General features: G+C 34.4%; 1 protein-coding gene across 1 annotated transcript in view; it reads right to left on the bottom strand.

Annotated features, from left to right (window-relative positions):
- VWA3B (von Willebrand factor A domain containing 3B) overlaps nt 1–17,816 on the bottom strand; it is a 67,114-nt gene that overhangs the window by 17,972 nt on the left and 31,326 nt on the right. Inside the window, 9 exon segments of the mRNA XM_074860955.1 lie at nt 305–355; nt 3,131–3,246; nt 7,567–7,723; nt 7,844–7,883; nt 8,977–9,153; nt 9,826–10,004; nt 11,440–11,567; nt 12,949–13,128; nt 15,418–15,516. Coding sequence (XP_074717056.1) covers nt 305–355; nt 3,131–3,246; nt 7,567–7,723; nt 7,844–7,883; nt 8,977–9,153; nt 9,826–10,004; nt 11,440–11,567; nt 12,949–13,128; nt 15,418–15,516 — 1,127 coding nt within the window.

Raw genomic sequence — 17,816 nt, forward strand, 5'->3', positions numbered from 1 at the left:
ATTTACCTTGATGCCAAAGGCAATGACATGCTGCCCTACCAAGCCCTGCCACTTGACACTGATTTAGACTGGCACCATTCAAATGGAACGCAAGTCCTTCCCTTTAAAATTAATCAGCACTGCAAGAAGAAGGTCCAGAATTTCATATTACTCCATATCACGTATACATTTTTGAGAGTAAGGTATAGTTATGAAATATTTGAAAATAAAACCAGTTGGTTACAGAAATAGTGACAAAAAATTATCAAATATTTATGACTAGCCTTTCAGAGGTAAGTTAGAAAACCAAAAGGTGATAGCTTACTTGTCTCTTTCCTCCTGAGATAGTGCTCTCCAAATAATTAGGTTTAGGCGCCTATTAAAGAAAGCAAAGCAGTTTTTGAGGGAATGAAGTTCCTTGTGCATCTGATCATCTCAAAACTAGCAAATAAACACAGTTTCTCAAGATATCTGCACTGATTTGTATTCCAAGAGCACTGTATCATCAAATTGTATCCTTTTCATTCAGCTATGAAATGATCAACTGCAAGAGAAGATGGGAAAACAGCATCTTCCATCAAGTAGCAGCATGACTATTTCAGGGTCACGGAAGGATTAATAGCAATCACTGCTGCTTCCTGCCAGGATTTTCTATGGATGGTTCTCTTCAGCACCAGCAAGCTAAATCAAATAACAGAACTGATTAAATGTCAGTTAAGCTAAGCACAGTTGTTCCAATTAAACAGTTTCAGAAAACTGTAGCCTGAAGACATGTGGAGAGCGATGCTAATTTTTTTTTCTGTTCAGATAACCCCTCAGTTGTGCCATTCAGATTTCTATTCATTAAACTCTGGCTATGAAGAAAAACTACTGACAGGAAAACAGAAGTGATTATCCCAAAGCAATGCAGTTCTGAGATCTTTTAAAAGCACCACTAAACTTTCCACTTTTGCTTTTTAGACATAAATTATAAACTCATTAGGTCATCTAGTTTACATTTTTCTCTATTAACATCTCAAACAATTAAGCCATTACTCATTTCATACTATACAAATAAACCTCTACTGATGATTCTAACTGCTGTAAGTCTAGAAAAATTTCCAAATTTGCTTTGGAAATACAAGAATAAATTCATTGTTAGGAAAAATTCAGATTGTAACCATTAGATTTTTAACAGTCTTGCCAGATTTACTGGTGCATGTACAAAAAAGCTCATTAACACCAGATTTTGAATATGAATTTCTTGATGATTCATATCTACTAGAAACCAAACCCCAGCATTTTTAGAATGTAAATTACTTAGTTCATTCACAATGTGCAGTCTCAGCATGCTCAACTGCCTATTCTATACTTTTAAATGTGCACACTCATAACTAACTTATCTGTAAAAGCTTCTGGCTATACAAGATCATACACATTTTGAAGCTTCCAGAGTTTTTCTCCTTCAATACTGGATATTCTCTTTGTCAGAGCACAAAATTTCTGCCCTCACCACTTTTTCTCCCTCCAAATCTGTCAATCTGCGTATGGGGAAGATATTGTCATGCTTGCTTCTGTTCTTGAATCCTGCATGCCCTAATGTATTGTCTCATCCATAGATGTCAGAATAAATTTGTGACCAATCATTATTCACAGAGCTGAACTGCAGCCTTTGCAAATTCAATTACTGGAAAAGTACCGTGGCATTTATAGCAAAATAAATTGGATTGGGTTGCTGTTTCACATGTAGAGGAAAAGCAATGAGAACTTGTTTTTACACTGCTGATTATAAGGATCTTCAGGCAGCTCTCTCTTCCATACAGCTCTTTCACAGAAGTAGGGAACTCAATCCTGCTATTGTAAATACACGGATTCATTGACCTCTATGGGGTCATAAGTAAACAGTACTCCCAATCACCAAAGTTTAAGGGAGACTGTGAAAAAGCTGTCAGTAGATCATCAGAGTTTAACCAGAAAACACTTTTCTTTCCCCAAAAACTGAAGTCAATAAATGTAAAATATCCAATGGTATGGCACAGCAATGATAAACTTGAATTTTTTTCAGAAGTCACCATTAAATATACACCCCTTGAACCTTATGTCAAAATGAATGACAAATACAGATTTCTGTGAATTCTTCATCAGCCTGATAACAGTATTGTCTCAGTGACAGAGCACACAAAAACAACAGATTTTTATTCACTGAATTTCATTAATATTAGACATAGCAAGCAGCATTTGTAAATCATAATTCTTGATTTTTATCACAAAAGATGGATACATTTAGGGATAGGAAATGGAAATGAAAAACAGAGCTATTACATGCTTTAAAAAGAACTGGTATGATCATAGAGCTACAGAGGGAAAAAAAAACTTAAAGGGCTTCAGTGGAATTCATCAGAAAACAAAGACTAAACACTTGTCATCAAGGGTTTTTTGGTCATATAATTACATCTGTAAATGTTATTAGAATACAACCTGAAAAAGATATTTATTAAAACAATTTAGTCAAAGCTCTCACAAGGTTACTGAATGACATTAGTAGTCAAATAATTGCATGACTTCAAAAAAATGCACAAAGTTACATCAAGGAAAGAAATAGCTTAGAGACCTAATGTCCTTGTCCTGTTTACTTCTGATGTGCTTTTACCAACTTTTAATTAATAAGCACAACATATCTGTCTCAGAAAAAAAAAATAAATGCCCATGTCTTGTAGGTTCCTCAGTTACATTCCTGCATCCATACTTAGGTGCTAGGCAGCTGGCAGCAAAAAGCAGGCCACTAATTTAATTGCCAGTCTATGGATTTAGGAGCTTAATTGTAAGTTAGAAGTCTAGCTAGCACTGTACATTTCAGGGAGATTCCTCCCCAGGGATTATTGCTTTCAGATTTATGCCCAGAAAGTAAAAGAATTTATCTTTTTTTTTCATTGAACAAACATAATACGAGCAACATGTTATTTATTATCTCCTTGCCTATTACCTGTTTTTTCCTTTTGCATTATTTTTTGAAGAAAATAAACATTTCTCCTACAGGTTGATGGTGGATTAAAGTGTGTCAATGGGCAGAATTACCAGTATTGAGCAAAGCATGTGTGAGCAAATACCCACTACATAAGAAAAATCTGAAATTAGACTGCAAACATGATAAATTTCTGATAAGCAGACTTGCCTTTCATAGGATTTAATTGCTTGTTCCAGCTTCTTTTTATAGGCATCAGGATTCACTGCCTGAGGATTAATTAGTGTGATCCGCTTCTTGTTGCTGACATGGGCCAAAGGTAGCATCTATTACACAATAAAAGAAAAAGACTTCATTTATCATACACTTTTTCCTCTACCAGAATAACTGAATGCCCATGAGTCCATGTCCAAGGATCAGAGCAGCCAGAAGGAACACACTGGAAGGCTGCAAAAAGAAAGATTTGAGCACCCTAGAGAAATGTCAGAATTAAGACATACTTTCCCACCTGTTAATAAAATCTTCTGAAATGATACAATTCCTTTATGCAGAAGTTGCAAATTAAGATTCCTAACTACCAGTTAATTGTAACTAAATCAATACTGTCAAACAACTTACTCTAATAATGGAAGGTAGGTCAGAAGGGAGCCAAGCATGTCTAGATTATGACCATATTCCAGACTGTATTGTTTTAAAATAACACTCTCTTATACTTATTGGCACCTAATTCTAGCATACAGGTGTGACGTTTATTTAAGTGTATTTAATACTCTTATTCTGGAGGACCATATTTTCTGAGGAATTTGAGTACTAAAGATGGAGAGAGATGTTTTTCACCATCACACTGATCACCAGAGTGAAAAAGGTGGATATTGTTCACTGAAACTAGTCTTAAATAACCACAACAAGGCTTAGGAACCTAACCAGGTTGCTCAGAATCAGGAACTTCAATACCTTTCAAATCTCACAATACAGCATTGACATAAGTCAACTTCATTATAAAATAGGAAGTCATACACTTACAAGTAGATCTTGAAAAGGGAGAGAAAAGGGTAGAAAAGGATGACAGAGGAGGAAAGATGCCTTCCTATCTCTCAGTTCAAAGTCCCACTATCCTTCAGCCTCTTAAAATACTCAGCAGTTCATGTAAGAAAACCTGTTATATATATCAACGTCCTGATGATGACTATAAACAGAAAAAAATCCATGAAAGAAATGGAGAAGATAGAGAATGTTACTCTCCCCAAAACTGTCTTCAACACATACAGTTGAGTGGGAAGCTTCTCCAAGTGCCTGTCTGAGTTCAGGATATAGATGACAAAAAGATGGATGAGGTTCAATTTAGATAAAACTAAAAACCCCTGTTGGGGAAATAAGGCAAGCAATCCTAAAATAAAACAATATGAAGATTTCTTTAATTGAGAAAATTTTTCAGTGATGTTTTATTTGTGTTTGAATCATCACAGCCTAGCTGGATTCCAAATGACTGCTGTATGACCATTTTTTCAGGAGCAGTGGTGTGACTTTATATTCCCCTCTCTTTCTGAGGACATCTCTCTGATTAATAAATCTGTGCCCAAACAGTGCCAGACCACATCAAAGCTCCTAATATTAAATTAATCTTAAGATCACTTAGAAGCTAAAGTTAATGGGAACATGTCAGTGAAATATCTTGCCAGAGACAGATGAGGCAAATCTCTGCCCAGAACTGTGAGCCATGAAATCTGGTTACCTGTCATTTCTAAGGGGGTGTTTGAAAGCTTAAATCAAGGAACTAAGAATACCCCACTTCCAGTTTCATACTGCCATGGTTGGGGTCTGCTATGTTACTCAAACCAAGTTAAAAGTTCAGCAGGGCTTCACCATGTAGAAGCCCTCTCTACATTCCCAGAGTAACTCCAAGTACAAACAACATCATTTGCAAAATAAATATTTACTACAGTTTGAATAGAATATGAGGGGCAGACAAACATAAACACATTATTACAATACTGAAGAATAAAACCAGAACAGAATGTGTTCTTACCAAATAGTAAACTTGAAATATTAGGCATACTTCTAAAGCAATGAAAACTGCTCATGAAGTCAAGTGAAATTTGACAGATTCAGCAGAAAGAAATCACAGGGAAGCTTTTTTAGTGACAAAATGTTTTGTCATTTTTAAAATTAAATACTTAAACTTCCATATCAAAAGAATTCACTTGTTTCAAAATGGCCTTTATTTCAAAAACAAAATTTCAAATTTCTAAAGACAAAAGCAAAGCACAACAACCCTATAAAAGTCTTTGTTATTTTAGACCAAGCAAAGATGGATTTGTTGGCTGAATCTGAACCTGATTCTTTTGAGCAAAGCATTGAGTCAAAATTCTATGACTCGCAAAGCTGTCTTTAAGATGCCACAGACGCCACAATCTGCAACAGATACCCACATGATTCTATAGGGAAGGTTTGCTTCTATAGCATAATTTAGACAAGCCCCCAAGTCATTATTTTTTTTTTTTTCTGGATATGAATCTGATGGTAGTTTAATGAATTAACCTCTTTGAAATAACTCAGGTGAAACTGACAGGTCACACAGAACAGAAAACAACAGGTCAGCCTCCTGTTAATGAACAGTTGTCATGGAAACCTTTTGTTTGCTGCATCTCCAAGGTGAGAAAACTGCTCACAGTTACTCCATCATCACTGCTAGCAAAGGCTGAAAATCAAAATTTTACTATCCCCAGAAAAGCAAACACGGATGTTTGCATTCCACAACAAGAAAACTAAGGTATCAGAAGGAAGAATGCAAAAATGTCTCTACATTTATTATCATCTATGAAGTCTTCTGAAGTACTGGAATAATCAAGATTCTGTTCATGTCTTCTATTCAAACTCTATGTCTAATCTCAGAACCTATTTTCTGCTTTTCCTTTATATGCTGGCATGAAGCTTGAGGGAGAGTAGGTTCCACAGCTCATAAATTCTACTGTTTCCACCTCATGTGCAACTCCCAACCTTCTTTTTCCTTTCTATACTCTGCTTGAGATCCAGAAAAACCCATGCCTCTACACACAGAACAATAATTCTCCACCGCCTGAGAAACTGAGTGTCTTTAGACAACTAATAGGGTTTAGCAGGTACGAAAAAATGGTAAAAACTATATGCTATTTTGTGTTTATATCCCTGAATCTAAAGAAAGCCCATGGATCACTGTTTGGATTCTGTACAGCAGCTGTTCATTCTAAGAACACTGAACTTAATTCAGCCCTGAACTAGACTACCATAAGCTCCCGTGAACTGCCATTAAAAATTACTTGTACATAGCACTTGCTGAATCATGGTTTTGACTATTTTCAATGATCACTGTTTTACAGATTACCATTTTTTGCAAATAGCAGTTCAAACGCAGCTCAGTATTGTCTGGAAAGGATTCACAGGAGTCTTTATTTAGAAACATGGAAGAAAAAGTTCTACTTCATAGGTGTATTCAGAAGATGGGGAAAGAAGTGACTGCTCAGAAATCACACGTAAGAGTTATGTGAAAGTCACAGTGTCTTTTGTTTGACATTTCACTTACAGTAGATCATTTTGTACAGTTTTGTAATTACTGAATGCCTGGATTTTTTTGAGAAATGGCTATTTTACATCTGAAATGTTAAAATGTACATTTTTAAATGCTTTTGATACAAAAAGCTACCTTTTTATTGCATTCCAAAAAAATCGCTCACACTTCAGAAAAATCCTTACAGAACTTGGGTTTGACTTGGTTTTACTAAAACAGAGGATCTGGTTTTGCTTCCACAATCTGCATGCTATAGAAAAAAATTCTCATTCTTGAATTTAAAAAACAAACATGAAAATTTTAAAATGTACAAATTCGTACATTTGTTATAAATATTTTACTTAGCTCTATATCACATCCTATTACAAAACCCTTACAAAACCCTTGCTCACCCCTTATTATTTAAGATGCTGTTTAGCTTTTTCTTTGAGCATTGTTTAAAGAAAAAACTCTTATTAATGGAAATGAGCTGCAACATATTTATAGGACCTTCATACGATGCATCATACAAGAAGAATTAGAGCAACTTGCCACAAATGGATTTCCTTTAAGTGGAATGGCAGTTAGAGCTTCATGATACACAATTCATTGTGAATTTCGCACAATCTCATAATTCTCTACACCTATCATAATTAAAATTTAATTACTGAATTCCAATACTTTTCAAAGGGTCTTAGCAGTCTCATGTAAACCTTGAGAATGCACAAATCCACAAACTGTGCACCTGCACAGTTTTCCAAATGACTTTATGGACCTAAAATACATAATCCAGTGAATTAATATGTATCAGTAGAGGCTGTGGTGCTCAAGAAATTGCTGAACACCTGATGGCTGCACACTGCCATCAACTGGTAACTGTAAAAGAAAAATATATAGCTCTAAAACTTGTTAAAGTCTGCAAGAAATACTATTAACTATCAGTTTTATCTTCTTATTAATGCATGAATGAACATTCAGATAAGCATTATATATTTAGTGCACATCAACCATCTACAATGAACAATAGAGAATGTAATTATGACATTTATAGAAATGAATAAAAAAATCCTTTTGAAAACAGTACCAAGCTTTGAGTTTGACTGAAACAGCATAAGAGCTTTACCTCATCAAATACTTTAGAAACTACATGCTTGTCCAGAACTGGGGTGTATTTGGTATCATGAGGGACAGCTGTAGGAGCTAAGGCATCCATGATGGTGAGTCGCCTGGCAACCAAGCCATGGGTCTTTAACCAAAGAGCCGAAGAGATATCTAGAGAACTAGAAAAAAGAGACAGTAAGATGTAGCACGAGGTAGAAATACATTTGAGAAGTTTGAAATGACTGAAGAAAAATATAAACTGCAATTTTTGTGATGTATCTATATGTGCACACACATACCTTTTCAAAGGCCTTTTCACAGCTTTCTTCATTTTCGTATCTAAGATAAAACATTTGCATTTCATTATCTCACTTTTTGTGCACACAGAAGTATACATAAATAAGCTGACATATAATAGCATCATTTTTTTATTTGAGCCTACTAGCAATGTCACAAAGAGTACCCAATCATGTCTATTTCAGTTGCTAAATTGATCAATGAGAATTATGTTGCCTGTGTTTCTTGGCGCTTGATCAATAGTAACAGTGTTACTATATGCCTCACGAGCCCTAATTAATCAATGAGGAAATTTATAAAATAGGTGGGGAATAATTTAATTTAAAAAAAAATGAACTTTGTATGTATTTATTTCTTATAACCCAAAAAGAAAAATTAACCAGTTTATTACCCAATTCAAGATGTGATACCAAGTACTATCACTAATGAGATGGCCAGCAGTGGCTAATTTAATCTATATCGCTATGAAGATCTGTATAAAACATATATAAAGAACTAAAAATAAGACACTGAAATGTTAAAAATTCAAACATCTTTGAGTATCATAGGTGAGGTTTTAGAACCACTTAGAGGATGTATCATAAAGTTCAGAGTTGCAAGAATTACTGAGAGAAATGAAGACTATCTGGATGTATATCCAAGAGCCATTGGAAATACTTTTGTCTCTATATACGCATCTGTTCCAGAGAGCATGGTTTTTTGCAAGGCTAAGAAAAGTGCAACCTCCTTTTATCATTGGTAGCATAGAATTAGAACCACCACTCCCATCTTTAACCTCAACATTAAGCATAACTACAAATTACCGTATCACAACAACAATCCATTACTGTATAACAAGATTCTCAAAATCTATTTGTTCTGGTGATAAGACGCAACAGTGATATCCTTTCAGGAGTCTAAGGCATAGCTGTATCACAGCTGCCGCATACTGTGGACATAACTAAGCTGTTGTAAACTGAATAGTTTGGGCACTGGCAGGAGTCTGGCCACAGCTGTAAGGACCTTGTTACAATACCCTCCTGTGTGTTCAGCCCTCTGCATCCCTGCTGCGTTCCAGTCCTTTGTACTGCAGGTCTGCACAGTTTTGCTTCAAATGAGGCATCATTAGTTACAAATGCAGCAGAAGAAATGTTACCGTCAGTTCCACTCAGAGCTTCCTGTTCTGTCAACTTCCCTTTGAAAATGGTTGTACATTTCACACTCTTTTTAACAGAAAAACTCTTTTTTTCAGGAGATGTTCCCTCCTCTGGGCTTTCTTTCCTAGATTTCACACTATGGCTCAGGATTCGCAGCAGACTTGTCTTTGTTTGCTCTGTAGATGTTGAAAGGGAAAGAAAGGAAGAGCTAACTTACTGCTCAAATACACGTCTGGGATTTTTGAGTTCGTCTTTGGTATCCGGTCCCAATTTTTAAGGGACTGCCTACACAAGACCTCAAACACAAAATTACTTCAGCACTAATTTGTACTTTGTACTTTGTACTTTCCCAAGGATGAAGACTTCTTTTACGTCAGCTGGGTAAACTTGGTTTCAGACTGCATACAAAGGATACTTCAAACAGAAACATAGCATTTCAGGTGTAGTAAGGAGAAATACTAGTGTAAGAAATGCTGTAACCAGTGAAACATAGAACAGGTCTTCATTCTTGCCAAAGATGTACTTATTTAGAATAAAAAGAGGTAAGGGTTTAAGATCTACTATTAAAAAACTGTTACAGAGCTTTCAAAATGTCCTGTCAAAATGGTTAATGTGTCATTGCAGGGCCTGTGATGAAGCACAGATGAGCAGACATTTGTCTGTCTGTTTGGGTCAAATGAGTAAGATGGCTGAAATGAAATTAGTTAGAATTTCAGAAAGATGATTATTTAAATCATCAAAGGCTTCATTTGTTCCTACAATGAGGGATGCTTTATGCTGTTTTTAACAGAATCTCGTCAAGTTAGTGAGTACGTTCTGCTAACAACTACAGTACATTTTAGTCTTACCTGCATATAATGCTTTCTTCCTTCGGGCTGGACTGTCAGCAGTGGTTTGCCAGACTTGCTGATGTGGTGTCAGCGCTGGCTCTTCTGAAGCACAGCATGCCCTGCTGCTAAGAGTAGTACTCAGGTCTTCAACATGTTTGGTTACAGAAGACACAATATGTGTGTGCTTGTGATTAGTGCTGTAAGTGATGAAAAGAAGAAACAAGCAAGATACTACTTCAAACATGTAACACTGGTTTAAAAAATGCTAAGCTGAAGTTTTCTGGTAATTTAAATATTTATTTCAAATGCTTCTAACAGTGCAAAATATCTTCTCTGTTATCTTTGTCTGCATTTCAAAGGAGAGTTCAAAGGAGGTTAAAATATCCATATTTTTTTAAACTATTTCAAAGTCGTTTCTTAGTCTATTTAAAAGATTTTCACTACTTTTAAGGCAACACTTCGTACTTTTAATAGGGTCAGAATGTTCTGTAATAGCCACTTTGAAACCTGAGGGAAAGAGTAAACCTACCATCAGCAATGAAAATAACTGACACGCACCTATATCCCCACATTAATAAAAAATAAAATATGCAAATTCTGAAATAAACACATCTACATTTTCATACTGGACATGCTACCTGCTCTTCCACACATTGGAAATCATTCCACAGCACTCTCCACTTTTAATTTATTTTACCTTCTTTTTAATACATTTATTTTAACTTACTCTTTTTAATAGATTTCTGTCTTTAAAATCTGATTTTTTTAATGTCCTTTGCTGCTTTTGTACTATTACTGCACAGATAAATAAGTCACCGGGCAAGCTATTTTTTTATTAAGGCTGTGCTCTTGTAGAGATTACAAGTAACTTCATGTCTGAAGCTAGGTCTGTGTTTATTCCCCAAACAGAAACTCAGTATAATCAGACATGCAGAAAACTTTTCCACAGTGGCTCAGGAGTCTGCCTTCAGTATGCTGTGGAAGAACCTCCTTTTGAATGGTCATTCTTGGCACCATGAGATTTGCAACATGTTTTTCAACAGATGCCAAACATAAAGCTATTTTTAACTATGAGATTACTTATCTTTTGATAAAAAGCAAGGTTAAATATGGCATGAACATACAGACACACATTGTAAAATAAAAAATGTGGAAAGAAGTAAGCTGAATTTCATTCATGGTGTTTGCCATCATTTAAACAAATACATTTGTACATAATTTATGTTTCAATCAGCATAACCCAATGAGTGGCAATTTAGTCATGAAATACCAAGCCAGCTCTACCTATAGGACAATAATTTTTTGTGAATTGTCTAGGTCAGAGAGAGCAACTTTACCATGTGCTGGAGACAGAAAAATATTTTCACCTCTTTGTTTTAATTTAGTAATTTTGCTAATAATTTGAGACTATTGAGATATTTGAGATCATTTTGTTTCAGTCATCACAGTATTAGTGTATTTTTCCAGATTTTTTATTTCCATTACTGTAACTGTTTAAAAAAACCGAAAACAACAACTTTTCTTCTTAAAAGAGGAGAATGTCAGAAGTTAAAAATGAAATACAATGAAAAAGGAGAAATGTAACAGATAGCTCCTATCTCTTATTAACATAATAGCAGTATGAGGACATACTTATTCTGTGGATCATTTTCTCCATTACAACAATCCATCATTAGACATTCAGCATGAATGGTCTTCACTTTCTCTAGGTCTCTTTCTCCTTGTTCAATCTCTCTTTTCAAAAGATCTATGTCTTCAGTCTAACAAAAAAGAAAATCAAATGTTTAATTACAATTGCTCTTAAACGTGTTTCATTTCTGAACTGAAACTATGCAAGTTCCGATAATAATTTTAAATAATGACTCAGCTAAGACAGCTGCAAAATTCTGTATATTTTTTCAGGTAGTCTCTTGTGCTTGGCAACACAGCCTTTCAAATTATTCTTCCTTTTTAGGAAAAGGACAAACATTCCCTAACAAGCCAGTTACCCCTTGAGAGATGAACAGCCATATTTCTGAATAATTTAATGAGGTCAGTAGCTCCCCTCATTCCAAGCAAGCAAGCAAATAATTAAGCAAATAAAGAAAATACAATACAAGATATGTACATTACAACTGTTGCCTTGTCATTCTACAGATCACAGCTCTATCACATATTGTCCCTGAAAAATGGAAAGTAAAAACCATACTCTTCAAGTAAACATTGGAATTGACTAGGAATCATTTGGACTACAGGAGGAAACAGGAAGGAAATCCCAATTATGATCCCTTTACAACTCCCACAGGGCCACAAGTCTGGAGATGGACAACACGGACTCTGGCCCTCATCTTTCCAACATGTGCAGTGTCACACAGTCCACAACAGCAGAAGCACTGAAATTGCGCAGTACACTCTCTGATACCTTTCAATAGCTGGAGTATTTTCACATCTTTCTCAGGATCAGTGTCTGCAAAGTTCTAAATTTCCTGCCTCTGTCTTCTCCCTGGTTGTTCTCATTGTTCCACTACCACCATTTTTAGAATTTGTGGAACTAATTAACTGAGTATTAACTTTAATTAAAAACAAGAATATACTTTAAATGGGTGCTTCTGTTAGTCTGCTCAGAAATTTCCTATTAGGGATTGTTAGATTGAGCTAGCTGCTTAGTCACACTTGATATATCACTGCTATTCAAGTCATTTTACTCATTACAGATCTCTCCCCAGTGGCTACTGTAGAGCAAACTTTTAGCAAAATTCATAGAATCGTTCATTCATCATCATTCAAATTCAGCTCTGCATTCTCTCATTTATTAACAGGATACAAATCATAGTTTCATTTTAAACAGTAACTTTTTTCTAAGACAGCAGAGATCACATGTGTTTCTTCCACAGCTGAATTTGATCCGTATGGTTTTTGGGTTTTGGTTTTTGGACAGGGTTTTTTGCAACAGTAGCACTACAAATGTACTTTGCATGATATTTGGGCTTTTTTGCTGTTGTCTAATAAAAGTGCATAAGCAAAAAGCGTCACCCTCATTGGTTTCACATCACTTCAAATCTTTTTTTAATAATCTGTTGTAATATGAAATCACAATAATGTGAGTCATGCAGTTCCTTCAATAGCATGAAGAAACAAACATATTTATTTTCAGATACTCACAATAAAGTCTGCAGCATCAGAATCAGTCAAATAAATATTGTAATAATGAAACTGTCCCTCTGTTTCAGTAGATAGTTCATACAAAAATTTATTAGCTTCTATATCGTCACAGTTGAAGGATACAGTATGGATGGGAATTTTACGATGAAGCTGGACTTGAGCCAAAATTATCTGGGGGGGCTGAAAATCGAAAAATGTATATTAAACATGTGGCATCTAGAAATATATCAAAACATGGAGAATTTGTAATAATTTAATCAGTCATAGTTGCTTAGAGACAGATATAGATCAGTTAATCATACATAATTGAATGCATGATTACAATCAGCATACATTTTATATGGATTGTTATTTCATAATTATATAAAGTGAGCTAATTTAAACCTGAATTTGAAACACTGATAATGCATTAAGGCACAGGATACTCAATAAAATAAAATGCAAATTATAATATAATAAGTACTCTTTGTTTCTTAAGTCTTAAAGGAAATTACTAAAGCACGGGAAATTAAACTACTACATTGGTCTTTAGTACCACCGGATGTATATAACAATGTTTTTGCATGTATATAAGTGTTGATATTTTCATTAAGCTAAATTAGTTCAATGAAAAGTTGATTCAATACCAGGAAACAAAATAGAGGCTGAGAAAATAGGAAAGATAGTGTTCCTCCTCCAATAAAGAAATAAAAAATAGGTGAGAAAGTAAAAGATCTACCATGTCTAAAAATGTTGGAGGTTCTGGTAGAAAGAAGTTATTGATGTAGTTCTCTAACTTCTGATAACAACTTCAGTTATTCAGAATACTATCATAAATCTTGATAAATTTAGCAATATTTGCAATATAATTGTTTGTTGCATTTTAATAGTTAAAAGTAATCTTGGTTATTTCCCCTTTTTCATCTAAAAATGTATAATGTAAGTCATAAAAGCCATTATTAACTAGGTAAAAAGAAATTAACTATTCATTAATTTCTAATGTAATAAAAATATTAAAATTAAAAGTATGAATAAGTGTACGTTAAGCCAAATTCTTCTTTAATAAAATATTCATATATGGTCCTAGCTAGCAAAAGTGTGAAATAACGCAAATATTTTAATTAGTTTTAAACTGCGTTTTAATGAGTGATAGCCAATAACAATCAACTTGTCTTTAGAAAATACCAAAGATTAAAACTAAAAATTAAAACAACATTAAAAGATGTGAGTTTAAGTTTCTCATCTGCTAATTTAAAATCAGGTTTACATTTTGATATTCAAATAATTTTGAAGTATATAAATCCACCCTTCCTTGTGGGTCTCTTTCCTATTATCAAGAAAAAACAGAACAAAAATAAAAGTGGTTCTTTAGCATTTTTCTTCCTTATCAGGGTGTAAAGATATTATTTCTTCAAGTTTATGATGCTTTTGGAATCCTAGATTTATTCAATATATTTCAGTAATTAATTTCATGTGCCCTTCAGCACAGCTATTTACCTAAGTAAAGTCAGGATTTTGCTGCATATCTGCCATTACAACCGAACTAAATTTTCAAGGGCAAATAAAGTATTTTTAAAATTCCATTCTCATCATACAGGCTAGTTTTCGCCATGCATTACAGGTTGAAAGTAGTTTTTTTCCAGTTTTTAGTTGGTGTTAGATTATGTGATATAACATGAAATAGCATCATTTTAAGTCACAGTAACAACACATTAAAAAATAAAAGCATACTTTTGATTTCATTGTCCATTTAAAACTAGACTTAAGGCAACCTCAGCCTGCTGTTACTCCAGAATTGCACCTACATAAGATCAAATTTATCTCAGTAGGATAAAAATGGAATCACACAGAGACCTAATGGAACAATATGAATGGTAACATCTTTATATGAAAATAATATAAATTAATAATTAGGCCCTTACTCCTCAGACATGACACAGCCTTTGTATCAGTTCTGCAACAGAATGTAAGAAGGTACCTACTTATATATTTGATGTGTTCTTTGGGGAAAAATGTTTAACACAAACTTGGATTTTTTAAATTTTCTTATCATTTTCTTTAAAGGTTTTCAAGCCACCATGCAAGATTGCAGGGGTTTAGTATTTAAATCCAACCATATCATGGGACCATCATTCTTTTTTGATTTTTAATTCATGAAATATTTGTACTAAGTTAGGGAGACATTTTATTTAACACAAATCCTAACTTTGATACTAACATACAGCTTTAATGTTTAATCCATTACCAGATCCTTAAAACAACTCATGACAAATGTCATGAGCTATCATGCATCAAAGACTGGACTGTGAGCAGAGAGTTCTAATCAAAACTCCTTCATGAACAGCACATTTCTCAGATACAATTTTTCAATATTATGACAATGTCCAGGAGACCCCAAGAGACTCAGCTCTGCAGGTATTATATTTATCTCATACTTCAGCCTTCTGACACCACACTACTGCATTTTCTGTTTTCTTATTTCAGAAATACCTGGTCAGGTCTCCCATCAGTCAAGAGATAAATAGCCTGAGTGCCAGTATCAGCAAGAGCAATCTGGAGAGCTTTGAGTGTATTTGTGGAACTTCCAATCTAAGAAACCAAAAAGAAAAGACAGAGAAGCAGCTATAAATACTATCAGTTCTTTGCCTCTGTTCTTAAATTCATAATGACAGTGTACTGATTCAAGGGATATTACAGAACCAAAATGAGTAATAAAATGGTGAAAATATTTATGTCAAATAGCTAGAAAAATCAAAGCAAGTGTCAAAGTAGCATAAATTGGTACCAAATTGATATTTGGTGCTTATGCAAACACATAAGCAAAATGCTGGCAACAGAAAATATGAGCTGTAGAAGCAAAAGCAATCACTAAAAGACTATAAACACATAAGAAGATGTAAGATAAAGGATACATTCTATTATATTTTCCCACTGCTGCTCCTGATTGCCAACTCATCACACTCCCTTGAAACATATATTTTACTTAACCAAATAATTCAAAAGCTCCACAAAAGAGTTGCACAAGTTTATTTCTCAAAAATAGGTAAAGGACTTCCTGGATTTCTGAACAGTATTTTTTCCAGACTATCTCCCATCTACCCCCTTGAAACAGCAGTGTAAACATCATTTATTTTTTAGCACAAAAATTAGCTATACCAACAAAACATACACAGTAAAGCAATACTGTGCCCCCTAAAAATTCATATTTGAGTAATACTAGCACTTTTCCTGTGTCATTCACATGTGATGTGAATGTGAATCACATTAGTGATCATGATCTGTCTTTTTCTTTTTAGACTAAACACAGCTCTAAACTCACTGAAATGTATTTCACGGCATATAGAAACCTAAAAACTACAGTTTACATCTTCAGATTTCCACCTTTCAAACATTCAGTCTACAAAACCTTCTAATTTAAGGGAAAAGTAAGGTTTTATCAGTATGGAAAAGTTTCATCAAGTCTTAGTCTTAGTCTTTTAGTGGGGCCAAAGCAAAATCCCTGAAAAGATATGCATCTGTTTTATGCTAGTATAGCACCCGCATACCACTCTGAAGGGCAGTGAGGACTGTGGTGGAGTAAGTGAGAAGAGATTCAGGTTCCACATATATAACGCATTAGAGAAGATAAATATAAATCCCTAACACTGACCCATATGCGCAAAAAAATGTTAAGAGATAGCATTATTTCTTCAGTCCTATTAAGTGTGTTAAAACTTCTTCCAGTTCTTCCCTCCAGCAAACAGCTCTATTAGAAAGGACAAAGTAAGCAAATCAGGTGAAATGGAATAGGAGGTATACTCTGAGAGCAACTCTGTATGGCTGCATAAGAGTGTATCGGCCAGACAACAAAATAGCTCAGATACTTTATAATCCTATCTTTTAATTCAGAAACAGTCCTTACCAGTACCCACTCATAAGAAATAACTAGCCTGACTCATTTTCTTTGTCTTAAATATATCTAATATTTCTAATGTTTTAGTAAGAATTATAAAGTTTTAGGCACACAACAGTCATTATTATGTGTAAAATGGCCATCCTGGCTCTTTTCAGTAATGGTACATGGGTTTGATCTGATCTGAAACAAAACAACTTCTTCTACTGTATCATGGGAACATACAGGTGGTGATGATGTGAGGGAAATAACTATGTATCTTATGATAAAAGCTGTTAATTTTAGATTTCTCAGTTGCTACTGTTACAAATGAACATTGTTTTTATCAGTGTTCAAACAAGTTGATATGCTTCAACTATGTGGTATAATCACCCTCAAAATTTTAAATGTTATCATCCCTAAAGGATTTTTAAGGAAGAGTTAGTTACTGTTTATAGCTCAGCTTCCTTATACAACATCCTGGGACCAAAGTGTATAAAATGAGATCAAAGGATCTACTCTGATTAATATTGCAGAGCAATCTTCTGTTCATTTCAGCTTCACTGTAAAGCCAGCTTTCTGATCTCAGATTTATGCCTGCACTGCTTAAAGCAGACTGAAAGGCCACCAGCAGATGTCATTCCTGAAAAAAAGTAGACTGTTCTTGTACCATTCCCTATACCATTTCAGATATCTAGATCTGAACTTAGAAGGAAATCTATAATCAACAATTCACAACTTCATGAATAATGATGAAAAAGGCCATTCCCAAATGCATATACAAGACAGTATCAAATTATAGTAGTTCAAAGTATTATCAAACTTGCATGATGCTGTACCACATACATGGCTTAAACAGAGCCAGCTTTTCAGGTCTCAAGGAATGCAGTAAAATTAAGCTTACTAGCCTCAGTTACAAGTATTCACCAACTACTCAGTGAGGCCACACTAATACTTTCTTATTTCCATGTCTTTGCCTGTTAGTATTTTCTGAGAATATCAAGTTAGTTATCTTGCT

Source organism: Strix uralensis, chromosome 2, assembly GCF_047716275.1.
Source record: "Strix uralensis isolate ZFMK-TIS-50842 chromosome 2, bStrUra1, whole genome shotgun sequence".
NCBI classification, from domain to species: Eukaryota; Metazoa; Chordata; class Aves; order Strigiformes; family Strigidae; genus Strix; species Strix uralensis.